Source organism: Cebus imitator, unplaced genomic scaffold, assembly GCF_001604975.1.
Source record: "Cebus imitator isolate Cc_AM_T3 unplaced genomic scaffold, Cebus_imitator-1.0 Scaffold135, whole genome shotgun sequence".
Lineage (NCBI taxonomy): Eukaryota > Metazoa > Chordata > Mammalia > Primates > Cebidae > Cebus > Cebus imitator.
The window spans coordinates 1,816,442-1,842,779 of NW_016107450.1; the positions used below are offsets into that span (position 1 = coordinate 1,816,442).

The 26,338-nt window shown below is 44.7% G+C and overlaps 1 protein-coding gene and 1 pseudogene across 1 annotated transcript in view; one reads left to right on the forward strand and one right to left on the reverse strand.

The window, feature by feature from the left end:
- The window catches only part of ROR1 (receptor tyrosine kinase like orphan receptor 1), a 404,583-nt gene extending 378,731 nt beyond the window's left edge, over positions 1-25,852 (reverse strand). Inside the window, exon 1 of the mRNA XM_017541538.2 lies at positions 25,364-25,852. Coding sequence (XP_017397027.1) covers positions 25,364-25,454 — 91 coding nt within the window. The 5' untranslated portion in view covers positions 25,455-25,852. The remainder of the gene's footprint in view (positions 1-25,363) is intronic.
- LOC108313240 lies at positions 11,285-12,483 on the forward strand (annotated as a pseudogene).
- Positions 25,853-26,338: the final 486 nt, after the last annotated feature.

Consider the following 26,338-nt stretch of genomic DNA (forward strand, 5'->3'; position numbering starts at 1 on the left):
TCAGCAACAAGTAATATTTTAAGCTCCTAATATATGCCAAGAGCATTGTATTATTTCATTTAATCTTCACCAAAAAAAACTAAAATAAACCTAGGAAAATACACAACATGTACTTTTTGTAGATGAAAAACATCTGGGATTAAAAAGGTTAATTAATATCCCCACAGTGGTAACTCTGAGATTCAAGGTCAGTCAAGCTTCACCATGCTACATCCTAGAATTACTAAAATCCAGACTATCGAGCCTCAAAATTCAGGAAGTCCTCAGATTTTCTCATCAGAGCAGCGCGTCTCAGATGTTAATGTGCAGATGAATCACCTGAGGATCTTGATAAACTGCAGTGTCTGATTCAGTAAGTCTGAGGTGCATCTGAGATTCTGCATTTCCAACAAGCTCCCAGGTAATGTGGATGTTGCCGGTCCTCACACCTCCTGTCCTATAGCACATCCAATCGCTGTCTGTCTCAGAGGGTCTGATTTCCTCCCAGTGGCAGAAGCCACTCAGAATATCATTACCCTTTCTGCCTCCCCAGCTCCTAATCCTCAGCAGCTTCCTACACCCAGGACAGGACCAACTCTGCTGATGCCTAGTGGATAAGAGCTCCAGGCATCACATCTTTTAAGGGCCTGCTCCGTGCCAGGCACAGGAGCACCAAGAAGAATAAGAAAAAGACCCACACTTCTTAGGGATTTTAATCTCCAATACAGAACCTTCTCCTGAAAATATGCCATTATAATCAATTCACAAACGTGGTGATTTCATAGGTAACAGCAAAATCACTTTAAAAGGGTTGGCACTGTCATTAGAAGATCTTAAGGAGTTGACACTCTTCATTCACATTTTCAACATCCATAAGGAGAAACATGAAAGCAAAAATGGACCCAGGGTAACCCTGGGACTCAGTCTTCCTAAGTCAAACCTTCTCATCTGTCAATGAAGCACCCCCGTCTTTGAGTCTGGCTGTCTGGCCATCTCCTAAGCTGAGGAAAGGAAAATATTCACAAGCCTGCCTTCATTACTAGGGGAAATGTTAGCTCCTGTTTTTAATTAAGCATTTATACTGATTTTTTTTCTTTGACCATAAAAGAGATCCAACTGCATATTTTCTAAATGATCCATACAGATCTAATAAACAATGTTTTTCCAGTAAAAAGGCAGCTCCCACTGTCTCCCTTGCCTGCCATAAAAACTTGAGCTTTCCAATATTCATTGATTGGACAAACATTTAATGAGTGTCTCTTTGATTTGTGCCAGGCTAAATGTGCTGAACACTAAAGATACGCATGAGAATGAAACACCATTCCTCCTCACCCAGATCTCACAGTCTAGAGAGAGGGACAAAGACATAAACAAATAATCCCAAAAGAGTGACAGTAGCTGTTTAAAAACAAAACAAAACAAAAACAGGAGAGGAAAAACTGGGTGTTTTTTTCCTCCCCCTGAGTCAAATGCAAAACCATAATCCATTTCCAATTTGAAGGAACTAAGAGCTATAAACAAATGGGAAAAAAGCAGAATTGCACAATATTCCTGAAATACACTGTGGTTAGCAACCAACCATACAGACACTATGACAGGCACACTCCTAGGCACTCAAGTGATAACATGGAATTCTATTGCCAAGGAGGTCAGTGGCTTTGGGGAACAAGACACAGCTACTATTGGAGAAGTTTTTAAACACTGTTGAGAGAAGTCAGGCAATGTAGACCATAGCTAGATCATGATGAGCTTTGATCCTCCATGGGCCATGGCAATGTGGAGCCATTGAAGATTCTTTTGAGGAAGGGAAATGACACAATTAAAGTTGTTTGCATATCAACTTTATAATTAGAAAAGTGACTCAAAACCTACTATGTGCCAGTCACTATTATTCCAAGGGCTTTACATGTATTATCTCTAATTTTCCTAACAGCTTTTCAAGGTAGACATGACCATCCTTTACAGAAGAAGCAATTGAGACTCAGAAACATTAAGCAAATGTGTCGAAGGTTACATGGCTAATAAATGATGAAGCTAGGGAAGTAAATCCGGCTGGTTGAATTAATAAAAGAAGAGGTTACTGGCAGGGAAATTAACATTAAGGTACCTGAATAGCCAAGATGTAAAGTATAGTGGTGACACCAAAAATAGCAAAGTTTATACTGCATCTCACACAATGCTTCATCTGTTTTTTCAAAGTAGTCCAGAGAGGGTTCACTGTAGAGCAGCAGTAAAGTAAATAGCCACAATGTGTTAAGTGATTACCATGCGCTGGGTACTATGTGTGATCAGGGTGGGGATGCAAAGGAGACATGCAGAGGCAGTCAATGATTTGTCTATAAAAACAAGGCAAAGTGATGGGTGAGCAAGACAACAAACCACCCTGCTTTCCTCCTCCCTATGGCAGCGGACCGCATGCCGCCTGGCTCAAGCCCATGCATAATACTAAGGGTCAGGTCTGTGACCTCTTCCTCCTCTCCAAAAAGTGCAACCCCCACTGACTTGTTCCTCAGAGGCTCTTGGTCCTGTTCTAGATTATTCTAACCAAGAGTGCCTTACTTAAGTTGATGGGCCCAGTGCAAAATAAAAAAGTGGGGCCTCTTGTTGAAAATAATATGAAGAATTTCCCCACAGTGCATTAAATCAACCACAGGGCTCCAATGCGGATGGTCTGTGCAGTTGCACAGGTTGCATACCTATGAAGCTGGCTCTGATTCTCAACCGGTTCCTGCTTCTCTAGATTGGTAACAACTGCATGCAAAGTGAAAAGATGCCTGACTGATATTTAGAAAATGTCTGTTCCATTCAAGTCTTCAGGATCAGGAGACCTACTGCCAAAAAGATAGCTTCTTGGCTCCATGACAGCTGGCATGGCATGGGCTCATAAGATGCAGAATGCAGCCTCTCAAAGGGCCAACTTTCTCCCTTCCCAGCATATGGCTTCCAATGATTAGGTGATGCAGTATTCCGTGAAAAGAAATTTGGTGGTCTGCCCTCTCACGGGTTATCCTTAAGATAGAGAACATGGAAAAAAAAAAGATCAAACTATAATCAGTCCTGCTTTAAAAAACAACAAAAGTGACCCTAAATTTAGCATGTGAAGCTTGGCAATAATGATAACCAAAACAAACATTATTCAAGTATTTATCAATTGCCAGTAACTATGCTAAATCCTTTTTAAAGATATATATAGTCCTCACAGCAACCTGAGATACAATATTCAAACCTATGTTCATTTGCTTTCATAGAAGGGCTTGTTTCACTTGTTCAAATAGAGCTAAATTTCAGGTAGAGGGAGCAAACCCTACTAATTGACCTTGGGCAAGCTCCCTTCCCTGGCTGGGTTGGATATGCTAGCCTGTTAATGGAGTTTGTGGTCTGCATGCTTTTGAAGTCCTCTGGACTCTGAGAGTCTGTGACTCCAAGAGAAGGAACTCAGGAAATTTCATGCCTTTCCAATCAGCCTTCCCATACATGCTATTCCAGGGCACCAGACAGACACACCACAAAATCGAGAACAGCAGAAAAAAGCTGGCCCCATAGCCAGGACACTGGGGTTCTAGCCCTGGATCCACCAATTACTTGTAGGATGACTCAGAGCAAGTCACTTCACCATTCTGAGCCTCAGTTTCCTTATCCATAAATTAATTAACAGATGCCCAAAGTCCTGCCCTGCAAGGCACAGTGCCTGGCACCTAGAAAGTTCTCAGCATGTGTTAGTTATTATCATCATCGTTACAATTATGCCCTCTTCCAGTGGTTCCCACCAGTTTCAAGTAAGACAGACCCCATTTAATGCAAAAATGAACTACAAACCTCTTCCCATCTAACTGGTTTAACATTTAGTATCAATTAATTAGAAAAATGTAGAACATCAAAAAAATCACTATGAATTTTCATTCAATTCATCAAAGCACTTTCACATATGCTTGAAAAATGTGGAACATTTTTCTCATCATGATGATGCTGGATTCTCAAACCCTTGTAATGCTTCTGAGGAGCTGGGCTGCGGCCTGCTGCTCTCTGGACCACCTGCCAGCTCAGGGCTCAGTGCATTGCCGTCTCTACATTCAGTCACCTCGACTCCTCAACTCCTCCTCCACCGATTCCCTTACCACACTGTCAAGGCCCAAAACACAAAGCGGGCAAAAGGAAGAAACATGTATATCTAGCACCGGAACTGAAAGTATGACTGCTGGTGCCTATTTCTGCCTTTAAACCTTTTTTCTCACAAAGTACAAACTTTTGAAGGGTAAGAGATGATACACCCACTTTATGGAGAATGTTTGATGCGGTCTCGAATAAATTCTTCATAACCCTATTTTAACATGCATTTGGAAAAAAACACAAAATAATACATTATTAGAGCAGGAATGGTTCTCTAAATCCATGGTTCTTTAATTTGCATACAAATCACCTGGGATGGTGTTTAAAGGCAGCTTCTGACCAGTAGTTCTGGAGAGGAGCCTAAGGCCCTGCATTTCTAACAAGCTCCCAGGTGATGCTGACACTGCCAGTACACAGGGCTTGGTCCAACCTTATTGCTTTGCATATGAGAACTTGAGGATCAGAGAAGGCAAGTGTTTCGCCTAGGGCCACACAGCTCGTTAGAGGTAGGGCTAAGAGATGAACACAAGTTTATTGACTTTCAGTCCAGAGCTCTTTCTTTTATGCCCTGATGTCATCCTTTGTAGGAGGGAAGAATGTTTCTGAAAAAAAAAAGTCCCATTGTCCTTTCCCATGAAAGACAATACTACACACATATAAATATACACATACATAGAGGACAAGAGCTAAACTCTCTCTCTCCCCGTTTACAGCACAGAGTTACAAACAAAAGATACTCAAAAACTATGTGTTAATGGATTCATCTGATGGGGATTGCAATGAAATGTTCCAATTAGAGTAATGCTTTCACCTTTTTCATCTCTTTAAAGACTTCCTTCTCAACAGCCACCCCTATCTCCAAAACTTTCTCTACTTACATACTAAGTTTCCCCTAATGGCATTTTCTAAATTAAAATTTAATTTATGGGGAGAAAGTTCAAAACAAGCTATTATTCTAAATCGACATTGAGGCAGAAGATAAGGGTTCTTTATTCCAGTATCGGCAGGATATTTTATGTTCCTGAATATCCTTTGCACTAGACCATTTAAGGCATGTGAAGTGTTTGAAGAGTTGCACTTAGCAGTCTAAGTGTTCAAACAGCATTCAAAGCCTCTCTGCCCTCCCACCATTCAGAATCACTCCAAAGGGCTTCTGTGGCTTGGAACTGTGTTTTCGCGATCTTAAGAGTTCAAGAGAGCTTACTTCATGAGCTTACTCAGCTCAGGTCCAAGTACACGGCAGGTCCACAATATGCCTCTGACCCAGTGTCAAATCCACCACCTAGAGTCACAAGTTTTCAAGGTTTTGACAGGATTTTCCTTAAAAGGTCAGAAAACATACCCTCAAAGAGAAGAAAAAAATGGCTTTTAGACTTCTTATTCTATTCTACCACTGGTTGAAATTAACAAATTTGATACAAATACTTTGGATTTGAATCTTGCCGCACTAGGAAACCGAGAGGACAGAAGGATAACACTTAAAGGCAAGCCAATTTTTCTCCTTGCAAGAGGGAACCTCAGCATAGCTCCAAAGCCACAAGAGACCTCTCAGCGGGGCTTCTGATGATTTCTAACTCAAAGAATGTAATTCATCAGCCCCCTGGAGCACTAGTGTGGCTGCCAATCCTCCCACCAGAACCTTCCTGAACCTGCCCTCCCAACCACAGAGTCCCCTTCCCCGCCTGCAGAGTTCCAACTTCCCTTCACTGCATGGCATTCGAGGCTCTGCACACAGAGGCAACCTCTTCTGGGGTCCACAAGTTACTGTGCAGATCTCTCTTCAGGCACATACCAAAACAAATTCTAACTCCCCCAGTGATTTGTCTCTTCACCCACCCCATTTGATTGCACCCCACCACTACCACCAGTTTCATGAGTCTGGGAGTCACTAGAAAGTGGATAGTGTGCTGGACCCTGTATATCCCAGCACTGTCCCGGGCATGCAGTCAGGACTTACAAAATGGGAGCTATTATTCTCATATCACATTGATATGTTCCCTCCACTGCTCCCTTCTTGCTTCCCACTTCCTCCAATGGGCTTCCTAAAACAATTTTAGGGCTGGAAGGGGCGTGAAGCCACCTCATTTCACAGATGAGGAAACTGAAGAAGACCTTCAGGTGATTCCATCACTGTGGACCTGCTAGTGGCCTCGCTGGAGAGCCACCTTCTGGCCTCTGATGACTGGTCCTGAGTACCTCCTCATTCTTTCTCTCCAGACCCAGGCAGCAGGGCACAGCAGGCCACTACCAGTGACAGAAAGAAGCTGGTTCCTTCATGGCCTAGTGCTGGAGGCCAGGGAAGCTAGTTTCAATGCCAGACTCCAACACTGAGGAATTCAGGGTGGTTACTTCCGATCAAGGCCAAGGTGGACCTCGGGTTCCTCACCTGGAACATGGTCATCTGAGCTCTTGTTGATGGACGGCTCACCAATCACACTCAGGACTGGCCAGTGTCTGTCAGTATTATCTAATTTTACTCTCACCAGAAAGCAATGAGGTAGATATGATTAGTACCCCAATTTTTACAGATGGGCAAACTGAGGCTTTGAGGTTTGCCCAAGATCACAGGGAGTCAAATAGGTTTGGCTAACTCTCAAAGCCAGTATTTTGACTTTGGTCATATTAGCTTTGTCAGAGGCCCCTTTGGCCCTAGACAGCAGTGTTTTCATTTCCTCAGTGAAGGGACATCCTTTCCTGACAGCAGATGGGAGGCTCACCCTGTGCTTCTTGGTTCCCCAGCAACCAGGGCCGTTGTCTTTACCTAACTGCATTAGCAGCAGTTCTACCTAATCCTAGGTGCACACAACAGAGACAGGAGTCTTTCCCTGGGGGCTCTGCTTCTCCTGAAATTAGCCACAGTCCCCAGGAGGCTGTTATCCCAACCCCAGCGGGGAAGGCAGCAGAGCCAAGATGGAGCTTACTGCAGGAAGCCACTGCTGCGCTGGGGAAAACAAAGCTCAGACTGGATGGCTCGGCTCTGATCACAGGCACCAGATGTGCCAGCTACAAGGGTGCATGCCTGCCAGTCATCAGCAAGTGACCACTGAAGCAACCACCGCTTCTTTCTGGAGGTCCTGGGAAGGGCATTGGCAAAGCATTCCAAAGAAAAAACATACCCTGAGCTTCTCCTAAAGGCATTCCCTAAAGCAAGCACCAGATCCCTGTTTCATTCACCATCATATTCTCAACACCCAGCATTATCCTTGGCACATAGTAGGTGTCCATCGATCATTTGGTTAACTTTTTATATTGACACATATTAGGTGTAGATATTTTCTGGGCACATGTGATATTTTGGTACATTCATAGAATGTGTAAAGATCAAATCAGGGCAACTGAAATAGCCATAATGTTACGCTAGGAACATTCTAATTCTCTTCTAGCTCTTTTGAAACATACAATAGATTATTGTTAAGTATCATTACTCTACTGCCAATCGATCATTTGGTTGACAAAAGAGCTTACCATCGCCATCCTGATGCCAAACAGTGCCTCACTAGATTTGAGAATGAGTATCCAGGCTCACCACCAATTATGAAGCTTGGGATAACTTCCTTTACCTGAGTGTTTTTATTCCATAACCCCAAATAATAATACCCATCTCACCGAATCCAGTAGTATTTAGCCATTCATCCCACAAGACTCTGGGACAAATGCATAGAATAATTTTAAAGGGTGGCACCATTTGAGACCACTTACTTTTTTCATAAATTTATTGTACACCTACCATTGACATGATGTGAAATCAGAGAAAGCTGTCCTAAGACTCTGGGTCTGGGGATTACAGGTTGTCTGGTATTACAGAAGGGTAGACTGGGAGTTCTAGCACTTCAAGTGATTCCTTTAGAAATGTGAGCATCCTCGGCACCAACTTTATCTCACAGTCCCTTGATCTTTCAGCAAAATACTTGCCAATTCAACTGGATACTCTGGTTAATTCACTCTCAGAGACATTAGTAGAAAATAAGTTTTCAGGGAAAGAACAAAAAAGTTATGTAAGTTGCAAGTTTCCAGTTTTCTTTCATTCTCTCTCTTTGCAAGAAGCAAGGAATGAGAATTGGTGTAATAATAAGAATAAAGTGATATTCTCATGGTGCCCTGCAGTTTGCCACATTCTTTCATCTGCATCTCACTTAATATACATAATAATCCTCTGAGATTTCAGTAGCCCATTTTATAAATTAGGAAACAGAAGCCCAGAGAAGTGAAACATCTTGCCCTAGCAGCAGATGAATTGCAGGCCAGGCCCAAACTGAGATTCTTTTCTCTCCAAACCATACACTCTTCCTTCTGTGGAAGGCTGTGATTATACACTCCCCACGTAAGTGAGAACTGCTCCCTCTTCCCATTATCTGGATGCTCGGTTTGTTCTAAGGACGCCGCACCTGTGACATGGGGGGAGGATAAAATAGGACCTACTGAATAGGATTGTCGTGGTGCCTGAATACTGCCTGGCACACAGTATAGACTCTATAAATATTACCAGTGGCAGAAGAAGCAATTGCTGATTGTGCTATAAACCGATAACACTCCCACTTCAAGCCATTTGCATTCACTGCCCACCTCTGAGCCAGACTCACTGCTCCTCCCTCAGACAGTCTCAGGGATCACCCTTTCCCTTCACACAGGTCTCTGCTCAAATCCCTTAAACCTAGAAGCCTCTCAGACTGCCCCATGCGACAACACCCCCCCCCCCCCCCATCATAAGCTCTTTACCCTGCTTCATTTCTCTTAGTCTTTCCCATTACCTGACTCCTCCATGTATATTTCTGTATTTCCTGACTCCTCCATGACTAGGGTCTTTGTTTTGTTCACAGCTTCACCCTCAGCATCAAGAACAATGCCTACCATGTAAATATCCATTGAGTGAATAAAGGAGGCTTCACGGATCCATCAAGAAATGAAGACAAAATTGTGCTTGCTGTCTAAACCCTCGATCTCAGAGAGGACTTTAGGTTTACAAGGTGACTTTATATCTTTCATTTCCTATAACCTTCCATAATCTTCAGGGAATGGGTTATAATTCCTACTGCAGAGATAAAGAAACTAAGACCTCTGGTCCCCAGAAAGGTCAGAGGAACATTCTGGAAAGACAGATGCTACGGTTAGGTCCTGAACCCCACCCTCATGCCCACTCCCCATGCCCATCGATTAGACAGTGAGGCATGGGGGTCTCAGCCTCCTTCTGAGTTGCTTTGGCCCTAGTGGGGCAGCTGAGGTTCAAGGGGATGGCAGGGACTGGCTTACAGAAAGAGGCCTGGGAAGTGGGTTTTATCACTCAGTCAAGAATCAACATTACAGGCAGCAGAATTTTGTGAATTCATTTCTCCAAATAAACCCATACATTATTACTAATATCATTTTAAAATGCATAATGGGCTCTTGTTTTAATGCCTCCCAGACACATGTTTTCCGGTGAAGCCTCCCCTGAGTCACCTTTCCTGATTCTGCCTTCAGTGCTCTAACAGGAGCCTGCTCAGCTGCTCCCTCCCCACACCTCCCATGACCTGTGCCCAAACTCTCTCACTGTGTCACCATCATCATTTTCATGCTGCCCACCAGGACAGCCTTTCAGCTCCTAGCAGAAAATCCTGTCACCCCAACACCCGCCCAGTGCCTGGCACACAGCGGGCCTCCATGTGCCTGCTGACCAAGGACTACTCCTGACTCACAGCAGACGGGCAAGAAATCAAACAGCTCAGGCTTCTGTTCTCCCCACCACTGCCTCAGCCCCCAAGAAACCTGAGCAAAGTTGTATTAAGCTCCCCTTTCTCCTGCATGAAGGAAAGATGTCCTAGCCTAAAGCAGATGGCACTGGGGGGCTAAGGCAGCATTGCTCTAGGAAATCCAAAGACACAGGGGCTTTTCTGGTCATGTTTGCATCCAGATGGCTTGCAAGTTCAAAACTGAGCATACTTTCCCCTCTACTCATTGAGAGAAAGAAGAGAGAAGAAGAGCTCCCCAGGGGATATTTCCCCAGTAATGAGACCTCTTTCAGAACTCCTGAGAAAAGGAAAGGGCAGAGCAGGAGGGAGGGAGAAGAAAGGCATTGAGGGCCGGCAGCCAGCACTCACCACCTCTATTCCTAGCCTGCAGGTGCAGTGTCCCTGCAGCACAGTGCCAGGATTTTCCACACCTTCTCTCCAACACAGTCCACGGGAAAAAGGAGAAAGAGGACTGCAAGGGAGAATCTGAATTTGCTGCCAATTAAGAGCAGGGTAACCCTAATTTACAGCAGCGAAACCCAGTTATCACAGACTTTCCACATTGGGAAAACACCCCAGCTCTGGAGCTGGCCACTGCTCCCCTGCAAACAGAACTCACAGCAGGTGTCATTTAGTCTGATTGACTTTTTACAGGGCTGGATTCCTCAACTGTTGGAAGAGTTAGCCTAGAGATTTTCAGTTGTTCAAAGACACATTTTTAAATTCTTAGATAGTCACAGCAAGGTAAGCTGGAGTTATCTCAGCCTCTAGGAAGGAAGAACAAAGCTTAGTGAAAGTAAAAGTAGAATCCATTCAACTGGCCCAGGCTCAAGAGATCCAGAACCAAACCCTTCCCTAAGGAGCATCCAACCCAGTGATAGAGAAGATCCCCAAAACATAGTCATTACACAAATAAATACTCAATGAAAAATTATAATGAAGGCTATTTAAGAATACAGCGTGCTAGGAGGGCATGTGAGTGGAAATCCAAGCTCACGTTGAGTCAGGGATGTGACACCTGAGCCAGGGCAGAAAGACTGTAGCAGATGGGTAGGAGAAAGGTGCTCATGTGAGAAGAAACAGCTCATGAAAAGCCACCATGCGCACAGGTGCCCTATGAGACCAGAGAGACGGCTGTAGAAAGCCTGGGAGGGCCAGCCTGAAAGTTCTGTCAGTGGAGCTTTGCTTTGAAAAAATATGTAATGAGTGTCTCTTTATTTCTGCCAGGCTCATTGTGCTGAACACCGAAGATATGCATGAGAATTAAACGACATTCCTCCTCTCCCAGATCTCACAGTGCAGAGGGAGAGACAAACATAAAAACAAGTAACCCAAAAAAAGAGTGACAGTGCCTGTTTACAGACCCCCAAAAAAACAGGAAGGATGGGTGTTTTTTTCTCCTACTCCTGATTCAAATGCAAAACCACAATCCACTGTTGTGGCCCCACCCTCCCACTCCTCCACTCTATTTCTTTAGGTCTTAATTTCTTGGCACCCTGTTACCTGCCAACTTCCTTCTAGATACTCCCTCTGTCCCTCTTTGCCATGTTCACACTGACTTATTTTCAGTTTAATTTTTGCATTTCAGAAAAGCTCAAAATTAATTATTGTCTTCAGCAGTGCCCAGCCCCGACAGCAGGCAGTGCTCAGGTGTCCCCACTCACTGGCTTTACCCATTCAGAGGTCACTTAATGGAAGGAATCAAGTCAATATTAGATCACTCGCCTTTCACTGCTGGGTCCGCAGTCATGAGTATGCTCAGGCTTCAGAAGAGGCTCGCCTCCAGTGTCCTCCTCTGTGGCAAGAAGAAGGTCTGGTTGGGCCCCAATGAGACCAATGAAATCGCCAATCCCAACTCAAAGATGGTCTGAGCAAAGCCTGTGATGGTCCACTCCCGGGGTCGATGCCAGAAAAACACCTTGGCCCGCCGGAAGGGCAGGCACAGGTCATAGGTAAGCAAAAGGGTTCAGCCAATGCCTGAATGCCAGAGAGGGCCACGTGGGTGAGGAGACTAAGGATTCTGCGCAGGCTGCTCAGAAGATACCGTAAATCTAAGAAGACTGATCACCAATGTATCACAGCCTATACCTGAAGGTGAAGGGGAATGAGTTCAAAAACAAGTGGATTCTCGGGCAGGCGTGGTGGCTCACGCCTGTAATCTCAGCACTTTGGGAGGACGAGGAGGGCAGATCACCTGAGGTTGGGAGCTCGAGACCAGCCTGACCAACATGGAAAAACCTTGTCTCTACTAAAAAAAAAATACAAAATTAGCTGGGTGTGGTGTCACATGCCTGTAATCCCAGCTACTTGGGAGGCTGAGGCAAGACAATCACTTGAACCTGGGAGACGGAGGTTGCAGTGAGCCGGGATGATGTCATTGCTCTCCAGCCTGAGCAATAAAAGTAAAACTCTGTATCAAAAAAAAAAAAACAAGCAAATTCTCATGGAACACATCCACAGGCTGAAGGCAGACAAGGCCTACAAGAAGTTCCTGGCTAACCAGGCTGAGGCCCACAGGTCTAAGACCTGGGAAGCACTGCAACTGCTGTAAAGAGGGTCTCCAGGCCAAGAAGGAGATCATCAAGACTTTGTCCAAAGAGAAAGAGACCAAGAAATAAAAGTTCCCCCTTTGCCTGTACATACTGGCCTCCGTGATTACATAGATCAGCCATTAAAATAAAACAAGCCTTTATATATCTATATATTTATTATATACATATACATATATATAGATATAGACATATAAAAGATCGCTCTGTCAAGCCCCACCTCCTTCAGAAAACCCTCCCAGTAATTCCTATCAATGCCAGCCTCTCTCCTTCTTGATTCACAAAACCTACTGCCTGTAACTTCCTTGTGGCACTTAATTATATTGAATTCAACAGTCAACATGTTTTAGTGATTTGGGCTGGTTTCAACCCTGGAGGAGTTACTTAACATCTCTGAGCCTCAGTTTTCTTTTGGCAATAAAAGCATAACCTCCTTTTATAAATCCACATGTATAAACAATGCAATCAAAAGTTATCTCTGAATGGTAGGATAATGGATGAAATTTGTTTTCATTATACATTTCTGAATTTGCTTTTAATGGATATAAATTTTCTTCTCAGAAAAAGCAATAAAACTGTTTCCTCTCAGGTTAAAAAAAAAAAAGATAACACCCACTTCATTTTGTTATGAGGATTAGTGAGGTAAGGTTGTGTGCATTGTAGGGACACAATAACCTCATGAAAGCCATGTCTACTGGCTCAGATAAGGAAACTCGAGGGAGGTGGAAAAGAGATCGGAAGGCTGTCAGACCTCTTCTGCCTCTCAGCAATGCCTCTGGATATGAAGTCATTCTCTCCTACACACCAGCTTCTTTCCTGGGCTCAGACACAACAAAGGGCATCTCTCAGCTTCCCCATCCCAGAAGGGATGCCCCTAAATCCCAAGGAAAGACTATGATTAGTGTGGGCTAGAGCAGTTCCTTTTCGGAAGTGATGAAGGGGCATTTTCCAGAAGGAGGAGTGAGGGGTGAGGAATTGAAATCAGGGCAATAGGCTGGGCATGGTGGCTCATGCCTGTAATCCCAGCACTTTGGGAGGCAAAGGTGGGTGGATCGCTTGAGGCTATGATTTTGAGACCAACCTGGCCCACATGGCAAAACCATTTTTTAAACATATAAAAAGTAGCCAGGCATGGTGGCAGTCACCTGTAATTCCAGCTACTCAGGAGGCTGAGGCTGGAAATCACTTGAACCCTGGAGGCGGAGGTTGCAGTGAGCTGAGATCACACCACTGTACTCCAGCCTGGGTGACACAGCATGACTCTGTCTCTAAAAAAAAGGCGGAGGGCGGGGGGAAGAGGGGAAGAAAGAACTCAAAGCAATAGTTCTGCAGGGAGAAAATATGATTCCATTATAAAATGCAAAATGCCTTGACAGGTGCTCAGTCCACAGTCAATGCTTAATACTTGACAGTGAAAATTATTGCAAAGGTGTTGGGCCAAATCAGAATAAGCAGGTGTGATTTAGATAGCCTATGTGAGAATACTGGTGGAAGGTGAGGCCACAAAAGAAGGACTGACAGAGGCTGAAGCAGGCCAGGGTGCCTTCCTGGGTGTCAACAGAGGCTGAAAACAAGTAAGAATTCAGCAAGAAGAAATGAAAAGAGGAAAGAGCCTGAGCTGTATATGCCAGGGAGGTGGGCCAGTGCAAGGGTAGAAACTCCTAGAGGCTGCAAGATAGGCAAAGGGCCCTAAACCAAGTGCAGGACACTGTCATTTGGATCTATTCTTTATTCCCACACCATTTGGGGTGTATCACTCTTGCCTCCCTAAGGAAAACAGTAAACTTCTTACAGGAGAGGATATTACCATATAGTTCTCCTGCACCCCTTTCAGTTGTTAAATCAATATTTAACCAGACGGAAGCAACAGGGACTTCTTGGTAGTTTACACAGGTCATCTCCCTCAGCCAGGTGGAGCTTTTCCTCTTGGACCCCTCCTTTCCTGCCGTCCCATCCACCAGCACTCAGATCAATTGCTCTGTGCATTTGGTGAGTCTGGGGGAAGCCACTTTCACCCACATCCTAGAATGGCTAAGAAACTTTCTAAATGTGAGCCATCAGGCAAAGATGTGGGAGGATTATTTGTAAAAGGTTTTGAGCATCTTATCTATATAGTTTTAACCCCAATACGACCAACAAATCTGACAACTGCTCCTTAAAAAAAAAAAAAAAAAAGTTGTAGCCAGCATAAGGGGGGAAAAGCTTTATTCCCTGTGCCTGGTGGTTGCTTTCTTGGGAGGGAAACTAATCAGTGTTAAGTCCTGGACTCTCTCTGTACCTTCACTAACACCTTCTTGCAGGGGCTTGGAGCACACTCCTAGGCAGCAACTTATGGATGAGCTGGATAGCACAAACTGGACATGCTCAGTTCAGCTCCTCCCTTCCTCAGTGGGGAAAAGGGACATTAGTTATCAAGTGTCCCCTGAGAGGCCCTGACAGCAGACTCCAACCCACCAAAGACTATCTGGTCACAGGCAAAGCTTTCAATGTTTTGACTTAGGGACACAGTCCACATGAAAAAGGAGAAAGAGGAGTCAGCTGGATGTGAGTGGGCAAAGCACTATGAGTCACATAAAGAAAAAGAAAATTACTGGTAGATTAAGAACATCGTTGAAAGTTGTTGCTGCTTGTTAATCTCCAACAGGCAGTATCTTGGGACTGAAAATCCTTATACATCACACAACAGTTCTCTGCAGGGAGGAGACAAAACAGTCAGGACTAGGTTAAACATTACTTCTTTAAGGTAGGCATATGAAGAGCTAATACATTCCATCACCACACTGAAAGTCCAGACAGGAAAAAGAAAAGCAGCCAATACCCTCCAGGGGGTGTGAAAATTATGAAAAAACTATGAAATACCCCAGTTGGAGTAAAATCCTAGAGGCAAGGGTATAATCTGTCTTATGGAGAAAAAATAGAATAAGTTACTTCCATGTACATTGTCTAAACCCATCTGGAAATGGTGTCAATATCCCATGAAGAACAGATAAGAGCCTTTCAAGGATATCTAGGATTTCAGGCAGCATGTTCTATTTTTACCTTATGATGTTTAACCTTCACAGAGCGTAAGAAAGTCCCTGCCCTTGAGAAGCATTAATATAATTATAGCCTAAGACTTCCAGGTGCTAAGAAAGTCCGCCTCAGAGATGGCTGTATTATAAAATCATGCCTAACAAGGTGCTGAGAACTAGCAATTTTGCCCCATCCCATCCTGTGAAAAATATTAAATGAAGGATTGCTGCTCTCCATTCCATTCGGAGGTGTAGCTTCGATCACACACCAACCACCAACTATGGCCCAGGCACTATGCCAAACACTGCCCATGGTCCTTCTCATTCTGTAAAGGTAGGCACCATTATGGCTCCCATTTTACAGGTGGGGAAAGCCAGTCTCAGAGGTTACATAGTTTGCTGACCTGGCAGAGCGTTACTGAGCCTAGTCCATCTGATGCCAAAGCCCTTCTCTTCCTGGCTCTTCTCCCTGATACAATCACCAACCACTTAGGAAACTCCTGTTTTAGGTTGCAGAAATCCCAGCACCAGGTCCCATCTACAAATGCCTTTCAACTATTTCTAAAAACATGGCTATTTAAGGATTTTTGTGGATGAAACAAGTGAAAATCAGGCAAATTCACCTGCTGGTGAAACAATAGTGAAAATCATCCTATATCAGTATATTAGAGGCACAAATTCCAAACAAAAGTAGTGTTTTAGAGCAGAAAGTTTAATGGGCTCTAAGTTGAAGGAGCTGGGTTTTAGACTGGCTCTGACAGCTACAGAGTGACCTTGTGTGAGCTGCCAAACTCACTCGCCTAATTTTAAAAGGGAGAGAGAAATAAATCCTATTTCTTTTTGGAAAATTAAAGGTAATACTGTACATAAATGACTTTGTAAGCTGCAAAGCCCTATACAAATGGAGGATTTAATTATAATTATTTTGACTCAGCTATTTGGCTGGGATCTTACTGAGAATTTTAATCATCATACAGAGTTTAAAAAAAGTGAAATGCAGTATGGTATAATGATTAAGAACAAAACCCAGGCCTCAGGATATGTAGGTTCAAATCCTAGTTTTCCCATTTAACTCCCTGTGTGGTCTTGGGCAGGTTACTTATCTTCTCTGTGCCTCAGTTTCCTTATCTGGAAAATGGGGATATCGTGGAGCACACTGAGGGCCTTGCCACATGCATTGTGAGTGTTCAAGGAATGTTCTGCAGCCAGTGAGAGGCCTGGGCAGGATGAATCTGCTTCTAAAGCCCATATACTCTTGCGCACTTTTCCAACAGACATGTGGTCGTTGTAGAGTAAGTAGTTGTGTAGTTACCAAATGGAAGGGAAGACACCAAGAAAGAGAGTTGCTCTTTTATCTTCTACCTGCCCTAATCCTGGCTTTTAGACTGGACTCTGCTTTGGGCATGGTAGGGAATTGGAGAGAATCAAGGTGCCTAATAGTGAACTATAACGCTCCTAGAACTCTGGCTTACCTCATAGGGTTGCCCTGAAGACTATGCAAGTTAAAACACTTACAGAACTTAGAATCGTACTTACTTGGCTCACCGTACGCTCTGTGTGTTAATTATTAGTCTACTATCATAATTTTCATCAAGCAGGCAAGAGAAGGACTAGAATTAACTAGTCTGCACTAGAAGACAAAACAGTCCCATCAGAGAGAATATGACACAATCATATACCTTTGACAAGCAGCCCTGAAATGCACCACATCTTTACCTCCTTAGAACACCCTTTGGGAAGAAAGATAAGTCTTCAGGCTCCCAGTGAAACTGCTTCCTTCCCTCTCCTCCTCCGCTCTTCATATGCTAAAAACACAACAGACTTCATTCAACGCTGTCTTTCTTTTCTTCACTCTCCCATCCCCTGGAGACCAGCTTCATTCCACAGTGAAGGCCTGGTCTAAGAACCCAGAATAGTCTCAGGAAGTCCATGGAGACCCTAGAGCAGCTGCAGGCTGCTGTGGCACTCTAGCCCTTTTCCAGCAGTGGAATGTCCAACTCCTCTTCTCTCCCATCCTTCAATCCCACACCCTCTCAATCCTTCCTTCAAGGCTCAGATCATATCCACTTCCTCCCAAAAGACCTCTCCCTTCTTAGGATTCAGCATATATAACTGCCAACTCTGTATTCACTGGCTGTATAAAGTGCCTATTTTATTGCCCCTAAAAGGTAAACTCCACAAGGGCTAAGGCCAGCCTTAGTTCTTCCAGATTCTCCGCAGAGCTAGAGGAACCCTATGTGTGCCATAAAGTATTTGGGAAGGGTTTTAATTTACTGGATGGAGCCCCAGGCTCTGCATGAAGTGGTCAGACACAAACTAGTTTTCGATTTTATTCTATCTAAAAATGCTGGTCCTAACCCACTAAATTGATCTCATCACACACTATGATTTACAACCTCATGTTACTTAAGGTAACATTAGCAGCTATAACAACAATAACAACAATTCTCAAAATTTCAGCCTTAACAATAGACATTTGTTTTTGGTTCACACAAAACCTAAACAAGTGTGGCTTCCACCACACAGTGATTAAGGGAGAATCTCACGCTCTTTCCATGTTGTGTCACTTTCAACACAAGACTTCTAAGGTTGCCAAGCCACCAAAGAAGGATCATAGTGATTCTGCCTCAGGGAGTTTTTTAAGGGTCAAGCTTACAAGTGACAACAATTACCTCCAATTTCATTTCATTGGCTAGGATTTAGTATTAACTGTGGCTTCACTTAACTGTGAGAAAGCTGAGAAATGTTGTCTTGTCATGTGACCGGAAGAGATGGAAACATATTTGGTGATTAGCTAGCAATCTCTGCCATAAATCTGCCACTGTAAAGCCCTCCAAGACAATGACCTAACCTTATTCATCTTTATATCTCCAGTGAGATTATCAGAATATTTGGTTCACTGTAAGCACATAGAAACTGTATGATCAATGAATGAATGAGGGCAGGTGGTAAATCCTGGCCCGAGTTCTAGGAGTGCCATAGTTCATGATGAGGCCTCTTGATTCTCTCCATGCCTATGCAAATCCCCTCCCATACCCAAAGCAGAGTCATGTCCTAAAAGCCAGGATTAGGGCAGATGAAGAAGATATAAGAGCAACTGTATTGGTGTCTTCCCTTTCGTTTAGTGACTACGGTTACTTACTTTTCCAACAACCACATGTCTGTTGAAAAAGTGCACAGTGGAGCAAGAGCACATGGGTTTTAGAGGCAGATAGATTCTGACCAGGCCTCTCACTGACTACAGAACTAGAGCAGAACACTCACTGAGCACTCACTATGTGTGTGTGGCATGGTCTGAGTGTGTTCCATGAATTATTTCATTGACTCATCACAATAAGCCTATGAAGGACACTCATGTTCTTCCTCTGACCCTCTAATCCCCTGAGAATTAATGTATTCTTCCCGTGTTCCCACAGCATTTCTTCCACAATCCTTTCCCATAATTTACTTGTGGGAGAGACAGTTGCGTGTGGAGGTTACACATCTGCTCATTGGTGTCTCCTCAATCACACTTTAAGGATCACAAAAAGAACACACACCTGAGAGTCCAAATACCTAGATTCAAATCCCAAATCCTAATTTAATAATTGTATAAGGTTGGCTGAGACACTTACCTTTCTGAGCCTCGATTTCCTTATCTGTAAAATAGGATCAGAAGTCCAAACTCCAAAGAGTGCTGAGAAGCATGAGTAGCTTAAAAAAATAAAGATACCGGCATATAACAGGTGCTCAAAAAAGTGAGAATTTTTCTCCTTCTCTCTCCTTGAGGGGAAAGATAATATTTTATTCCTGGACATGAATACTGTATCTTATATGTGATAAATATAAAATAAATGTTAGTTGAAATACACTGAGTGACAAGCTTCACTGTTAAAAAATAAAAATAACAAACCCAACCTCTGCTTTGTCTTTAGAAGTCCTTTTTATCACCCCTCCCCCTTCCCACATATTTCATTACTCTTCTGTCTTTGGGAAACATGAACTTTCTTTCTTCTACTTAGAAAATTTAAATGCCAAACAGAGCACCTCAGGATTCTTTCCTCTGGCCATTATCCTTCTCTTTCAAGTTGTGCTCAGCAAGATTATTTGGATATTGAAGCTAAAAACGGTCAGATTACAAGTGGAGGTCCCTGAAATGTAACATTCCCCATTGTAGGATTCTGGAATTACACCAAGCACCCGGGAGGGGTTGCTCTTCCCCAAAGAGCGTGCTGTTCTGAAGAAAGCCTTTGTTTTAAGGCTTTGCAAAGCTGCACTGTGGAATCCCTTCCACCCAGGTCCCCAGCACTGGCCTGGGTGCTGCTCAGATCTAGAGTGTCTGCATGTTCCCTATAAAACAAAGCACTCCAGAGTCCTAAAACCTTGTAAAACTTGCTATTCTCTGAGCCTTGGTTGCTACCTTGCAGCAGGACCATTGTTCTGAAGCCAGATTTTCAGATTTCTCCTGTAAGCCCTTGAAAATGATGGTTGCTAACATCACGTTCACTAAGTCCATGGCTCTGTGTTAGGTGCTATAGGTTCATAACATTCTTTTATTTCTCACAAAACACCCCAGGAAGTCACATATTATTGCTCTCCCCATTTTACAGAAAAGAAAACAGAGACTCAAAAGATTAGGTAACTTTGCCCAAGCAGGCAGCAAAGCCCCAATTCAAACCCCCATTCCCTATCAGGCTCAAATCCCATTCCATTTCCATTACTCCATGCCACCTCTTTAAACAGTTATCAAAGGAGGTTCATCCTGTATAGAAATACTTTAAAAAAACAAAGTTTGGACTGTTGATATTTTAGCCCCCTTTTCTCTCTCAAAAAAAGTAAAAAAATCTATAGTTCTATGGAAAGAAGGGGGAAAAGAGAAATGTAAGGAGGCCAAACATTATGAGGCTTGTCTTATCAGTATTTAATAACAGCTTTTGGATCAAGACTCTACAAAACCTTATTTATGGACAGTCAGTTACTCTTAAGCAGAGCCTTTTTATACAACCTTTTCATCTGAGGATGTTGTAGCCTTCTGCTGCCTTTCTATTAGTGAGAGATGAGGTGTGAAATTTGCTGGCCCTGCCAAGATTATCCCATTAAATTATCTGCCCTCTTCCAGTGTAATTCACTCAGGGACAACTGTTTGGGACTCACGCCCTATGGGTGTCCATGCCTGGGTGTCCTGGGAGGTGCAGCTGCGGACGGGGGGATGAAGGAAAAAGTTCAGGTGCTGGTAGCATCCCAATGACATAACATTAATCCACATTTCACTGCCTTACCAAAATAAAGTGGATGCCACAATTATCCCATTCCTAAACAAACTGAAAACCCCAACCGAGCTTACTGCAACAAAGAGAGAGCCTTTTTACTGCTGTTTATTTTTATTTTGTATTCGTTAGCTTTTTAGATATTCCTGGCATGCAAGTCAGTCTCCGTGTAACAAGCAGCTGCATTTAGTTAAGGATTTTCGAAGAGTTGCCCCCATCCCCTCCTCCTTCAACTCCAGAGAACCTTCTCAGACTCTCCTTTCTCTTCGAGTATCTACAGAACAGTCTCTCCTGTCACACCCCAGGGAATGGGTGAAGCCAGGCTGAGGCCCTTCTGTTTGAGAAAGAGGCCTTGAAGACTTGAGTGTTTCTCAGCTGGGGCTGGATTTGCCAGGGTCTGGTCCTCACTGGGACCTTGAGCTGGCAAGCTGGCTGTCCCACTAGAGAGCACTCTAATAAATCACCCCCTCCTCACCCTACAACCACAGTTGTCCACCAAGATGCAAATAGAAAGGCATTTCATCAAAATATATCTCACTGATAGGTGGAAAGAACTGGCAAGCACACTTCTCAAACCACAGCAAAGTTGAAGCTCATTACAAAAATGTAATTATTCCAGAACCAGAGGTCCAGGCCATCCAACAAGGTGCTTCCAGTCTATCTCTGAGTTTCAGCGAGATCGTCTTAGGGAACTCCAGCAGTGGAAGGAAATTGAAATTGACTGTCTCCAATAATTTCTTAACCTCTAGATCATGGCTAAGCAAGCTTCCCTTTGCTGCTATTGGAAAACTTTGGGAAATACCACCTTTGTTCCATACATTACAAGAATGTAAATTGTAAGAATTAAACAAGGAGATAATGTCTAGGACAGCCATTAAAGTAATAGCATGAACTGTTAGGGCTTATAAGCCCAGTAATGCCACTTTTTAGCAGTGTAATCTAAAGAAAGTAACTTAACCCCTCTTTATCCGTGTGCAAAATGAGCTAATTATGCCATCTCCCTTATAGAGTTGTTGTGAGGATTCAGTGAGTTAACATTTGCAAAAGGCTTAGAAGAGTGATTGGCCCATTGTAAGGATTAAATAAGTGTTTGTTAAATAAACTGCACAAACTGCATCTCAGAATGCTTGGATTCAGGGACATATTTTCTTAGTTGAGGTGACAAGGACTTGGCACCATTCTTCAGCTTCTCTCAGGCCCAGTTAACAGCCTGCCTGGTGGAAGGGAAACTGGGAGGTGAGAGGTAGAGGCTAACCTGGGATAAGGCCTAGAGCTGGCCACCAACACTCAACCCCTTTCAACCTCTCCAGGAAGACAAACCTATTACTTCAGGCATCAAACACACTCCGAGTCAGCAGTTCCTATCTTTCAGGGGTTGACACTTTTCTTGGAAAAATCAGATTATAGCTATAGCTATAAATACAGAACCATTAAAATGCACGTAAGATTTTCTATATTATTTCTGGGAGTTCACATATGCTTAATTTCATGTACCCCAAGTTAATTTCATGCACTCACTTCTAGGCTGGGTGCTTCTCTCCAGGCATGGCTTCACTTAAATCTCATAACACTCTCATAAGGCTCAGAAAAACCAACTGACATACCCATTATACAAAAGAGAAAAGATTCAAATCCAGGTCTGTTAAATGCCAAAGCCTGTACTTGTAACCCTTAAGCTATACTGTCAAGTTCTGCTACACTTCTTTCATACTAGAAGATGGGACAAGAAAAGGAAAAATCCTTGAAAATATGCCATGTTGCATTTTTATTGAGCAAAGCAAATATCAGAATTTTGCATAAAAGCAAAAAAGTTATTCTCTACTCATTCAACAAAAATCTAGGACCACTTACTATATATGTGTTTGTGTACATATATATGTGTGTGTGTGTGTGTGTATATATATGCCATCTATCTGTACATATTCATTTACATCAAAGTACATATAGCTTACGAAGTGTTCCATTCTCCATAGGATGCTGTGTACAATTTTAAAAGATATTTGAAATCGGGTAGATGTTCACCGTCAAACCACAGCCAAACCTGATACTAATTTCAGAGCAAGTGACACTTTTAGAAACTTTCCAAAAGTCTAACTGGGGGTCTATGCTCATGATACAGAAGAGAAAGGATGCTATAGGGCAAAGCTGATCCCTAACTAAATATCAGGCAGATAATCCCAGGCATCAGAGTAGCAAAACAGCCCACCAGGTATGCTGAATCAATATTGGAAATTAAATATTTCCAAAACTGACAGAGGCAGTTTGACCACACCCTTTGACCAACCCACCTTGGTGTGGCTCCCCCTAGCCAGCCGGGGAAGATTTTCAGGCATCTCTAATAAAGTTGGGACTAAGTGGACTTGGATTCTCAGTGTTTTCACTGGAAACGCTGACAGTCTTATTGCCCTCAAGAGACTCCTATTCTAAAAGTACAGACAAACACCTATTTAAATGGCAGTGGAAGATTTACAAAATGATAGCAAACACAGTAGCAGGCCACCTCCCTCTAGCTCCAAGCAGCCAAACCACAGAATCTACAGGATTCTGAGACAGGCCAGGTAGGTTCCTAAAGCCCTGGGCTTGGGTGCGGTTATAAGGTAAGCTTCAGTTTCCTAAAGAAGTAGAGCTTTGCATAGGAGGGAGGTAGATAAGAAATCAACAACAGACAGACCAGAAAAAAACAAATTTAAAGGTTTTCTTCTCCTGGCTAACAAAATAGAAAAATGATGGGAGAAATGCTTTGTATCTTTTAAATAAATACATGAAACATATCTCCCTTTAAGCTGATTTCCTGAGCCACTGGCTGGGCTACCTTAGGAACCTTGAATCCAAGAGGAGAAAGTAAATGTCAGTTCCACCAGAAGTCTTGACCCCAGAGAAAAAATTAAACATTCACAGAAATGGAATGGTATTTATAAAACAACAAATAAGACAGTAATAACAGATTTGAGCTCACTACTAAAGAGTATAGAATAGAAAATACCCTTTTTAAACAATTCTAAAAGGCTGTAAACAGTCAAAGGAGACAGAATTGGGGTGGCTGCTGGTAACAAGGGTTTCTTACAGCGAGGGAAATCATTGCAGGGCCATTTATTTAAAGGCAAGAGGCCCCCACCTCCCCAAGGGGCTATGATCTGAAAGCAACCACTGATGAAAAGTTAAGTACAAAGTAAAGGAGTCCACAGAGGAAATAACTGAATTAATCAAAGTCCCACCTTAGTTAGAATCACCCTGCTTATCTCCACCTCAATTTGCTGGGCAATCCAACTTGAGAAGGATGTTTACATTACATAGGCAGTATGGCCCATTTTTACTTTTCACCCAGGTGTTGTGGCGCAGGGCCAGATGTTTGGCATCACCAAGCAAAACATCTATGTGACCAAGCTGTTTACATTTCATTAGGATTTTTCATCGGAAGGTACACTCCCTGCTGATGTACATCTTAATTACAATTAGAAGCCCTATTTACCCCCAGGAGCTTCCAGATTAGCACGACCACATTGTAGGATCAGTTTCAGAAAATGCTACTCTAGCTACCCAAAAACCATCTCCAAGAAATCAAAATTCACAAACAACTTCTTTCCAGAGTGTGTTTTCTACCAAGAAAGGCAGCTAATTTTTAGTAAAAACTAATTCTGTATTCGTGGTCTTGTAGCGAATACATCTTTCTCTCAACTGCTAAGTAGCGCAGAGCCTTTTCTTTTCCTAAACACAGTGCTAACTTAAAAATGAAAGACGCATGATAAAAGAGCAGAGACCTAGTTCTCTGCTCAGGTTTAGGGCTGGGAGTGGGGGAGGGCAGCATCCAAGGGCTCCTCACCCCCTCAAGGGATGCATGTTAAAAGTGAGGCCCGAGACCCCGGAGACTTTAATCAACTTTCCCCCTCCAACCTCCAAAGAATGAATCGGTTGTCTCCACAGGCGCAGCCGGGCTCTTCCCTCTCATTGTGTACCCGCTCAGACGCAGCAAGGACCCCAGCTTCCCGCAGCGAACTAAGACTCTGGGGCTTGCAGTGAAGTCTTTCTCTAACCGTTGCGATTGTCTTTGGGGATTACCAAAATCAAGTATGCATTAGATGGCTTTTCCCCCTCTTGTTTGTAACAAGCATACACACGCGCGCGCGCGCGCGCGTGCACACCCAAAGCACTTTGGAGCAGCAGGCCGCCTCTGACAGCACATTTTGCACAAAGTGGCAGTGGCTGCAGCGGCGCACACGTTTTGGCCTCCATGGTGACCCTCGGGAGGGCCAGACGGCCGGGAGCGGTGGCGATGCGAGGCCGCCGGAGCCCCAGGAGGACAGGGCTTTTGTTTGCGTCGGTCCGCGAGCCGCCTGGGCTCTGGCGGGCACCACTAAACATCCAAATTCCCTCCCGGACCGCGCCTTCCGGGCCGGCTTGCAACTTGGGGGCAGGATAGACTTGCCTGAACACCAGCTGGGCTTGCTAGGGGTCCAGGGAGACATGGGGGGACGCACTGCACGGAAGTGCCCCGATCACTCCAGGACCCCCAAACCCCTCCACGCTTCCTGTCAGCGCTGACAACCGCTGCAGTGCGCCGAGGAACGAGTCCCTGGGCGCTCCGGGGCCGCCGCGGGACTCCGGGGCAAACCCTGGCCTGGCGGCGCTGGCGAGCCCCGTGGCGGGTGGCCGGGCGCGCCCGGGAGCCAGCGCGGCGCTTCCTGCGTGTCCCGCGCCCGGCTGGCCGACGGGAGGGTGGCCGCGGGCCAGGGGGTCGAGGTTGACGGGGGCCAGCGGGGGCCTCTTACCTTGGGCAGCAGCCTCGCGCGCGGTCAGCAGCAGCGCGACTAGAAGAGCCAGAAGCGGCGGGCGCGTCCCGCGGCTGCGCGGCCGGTGCATTCCTCCTCTCGCGGCGGCGGTGGCGGCTCCCAGGCCGCGCGCAGAACATTCACGGGCTCTCCCCGGGCTCCTGGCAGCCTCGTCCCGGCCGCTTGCGCTCGCGGGACGCCGGGGGCGTCTGTAAAGCTCTTTGTCCCTCTAACCTGCTCCCTCGCCTCCGCCCCGCCGCCTCTGGATGCCGCGAGCGCGATCCCTCTCTAGCCCTCTGGCTGCAGCCTCGCCTGGGTCGGCGGGTCAGTCCTGGGCTGACCGGGTCACACCAGCTGGCGTGAGTTGCCCCGGCTCGGACTCCCGGAAGAGCGCACCCTGAGCTCGGGAGCTGCCGTCCCTGGGCTCCCTCGGCGGCGGCTGCAGCGGCAGCGGCTGCTCCTGTTCCCTCTCTCGCTCAACTTGTCACTTTCCACCAACTCTCCAACCCAGCGCCCCAGCCCCGACCAATGGCAGACGCAGCCCAGGCCGGCAACCCAGCGCCCTCTGCTGCCGTCTCCCAACGCCCGCACCCTCCCCGACTTCGCAGAAAGCAGTAGCGGCTCCCGCGTCTCGGGCACGCTCCCTCCCCTCCCCCACACGCCTCAAACTCACCACCGAACCGAGCCCGGGGACCCTTCGAAGCCACTTGACAGAAGGGGAAATCGAGGCTCAGAGAGACTTGTCCGGGATCTCAAGCCTGTTCGTGACTGGATGACAGGAGACCAAGGTTCTAGCAGCCTCAGCTCTGTCACTGTTAGCTGTGTGGCTCTGGGTAACGGAACACCTATTGCTATCATATAATTTCCCTTTTGATTTCTTCTTAGACCCAAGAGTTGAGAGAGTTCTTACACAAGTAATTTATACTTTGCATTTTTGTCATAAATTTGTAGTTTCACTGAATTCAATGTCATCCG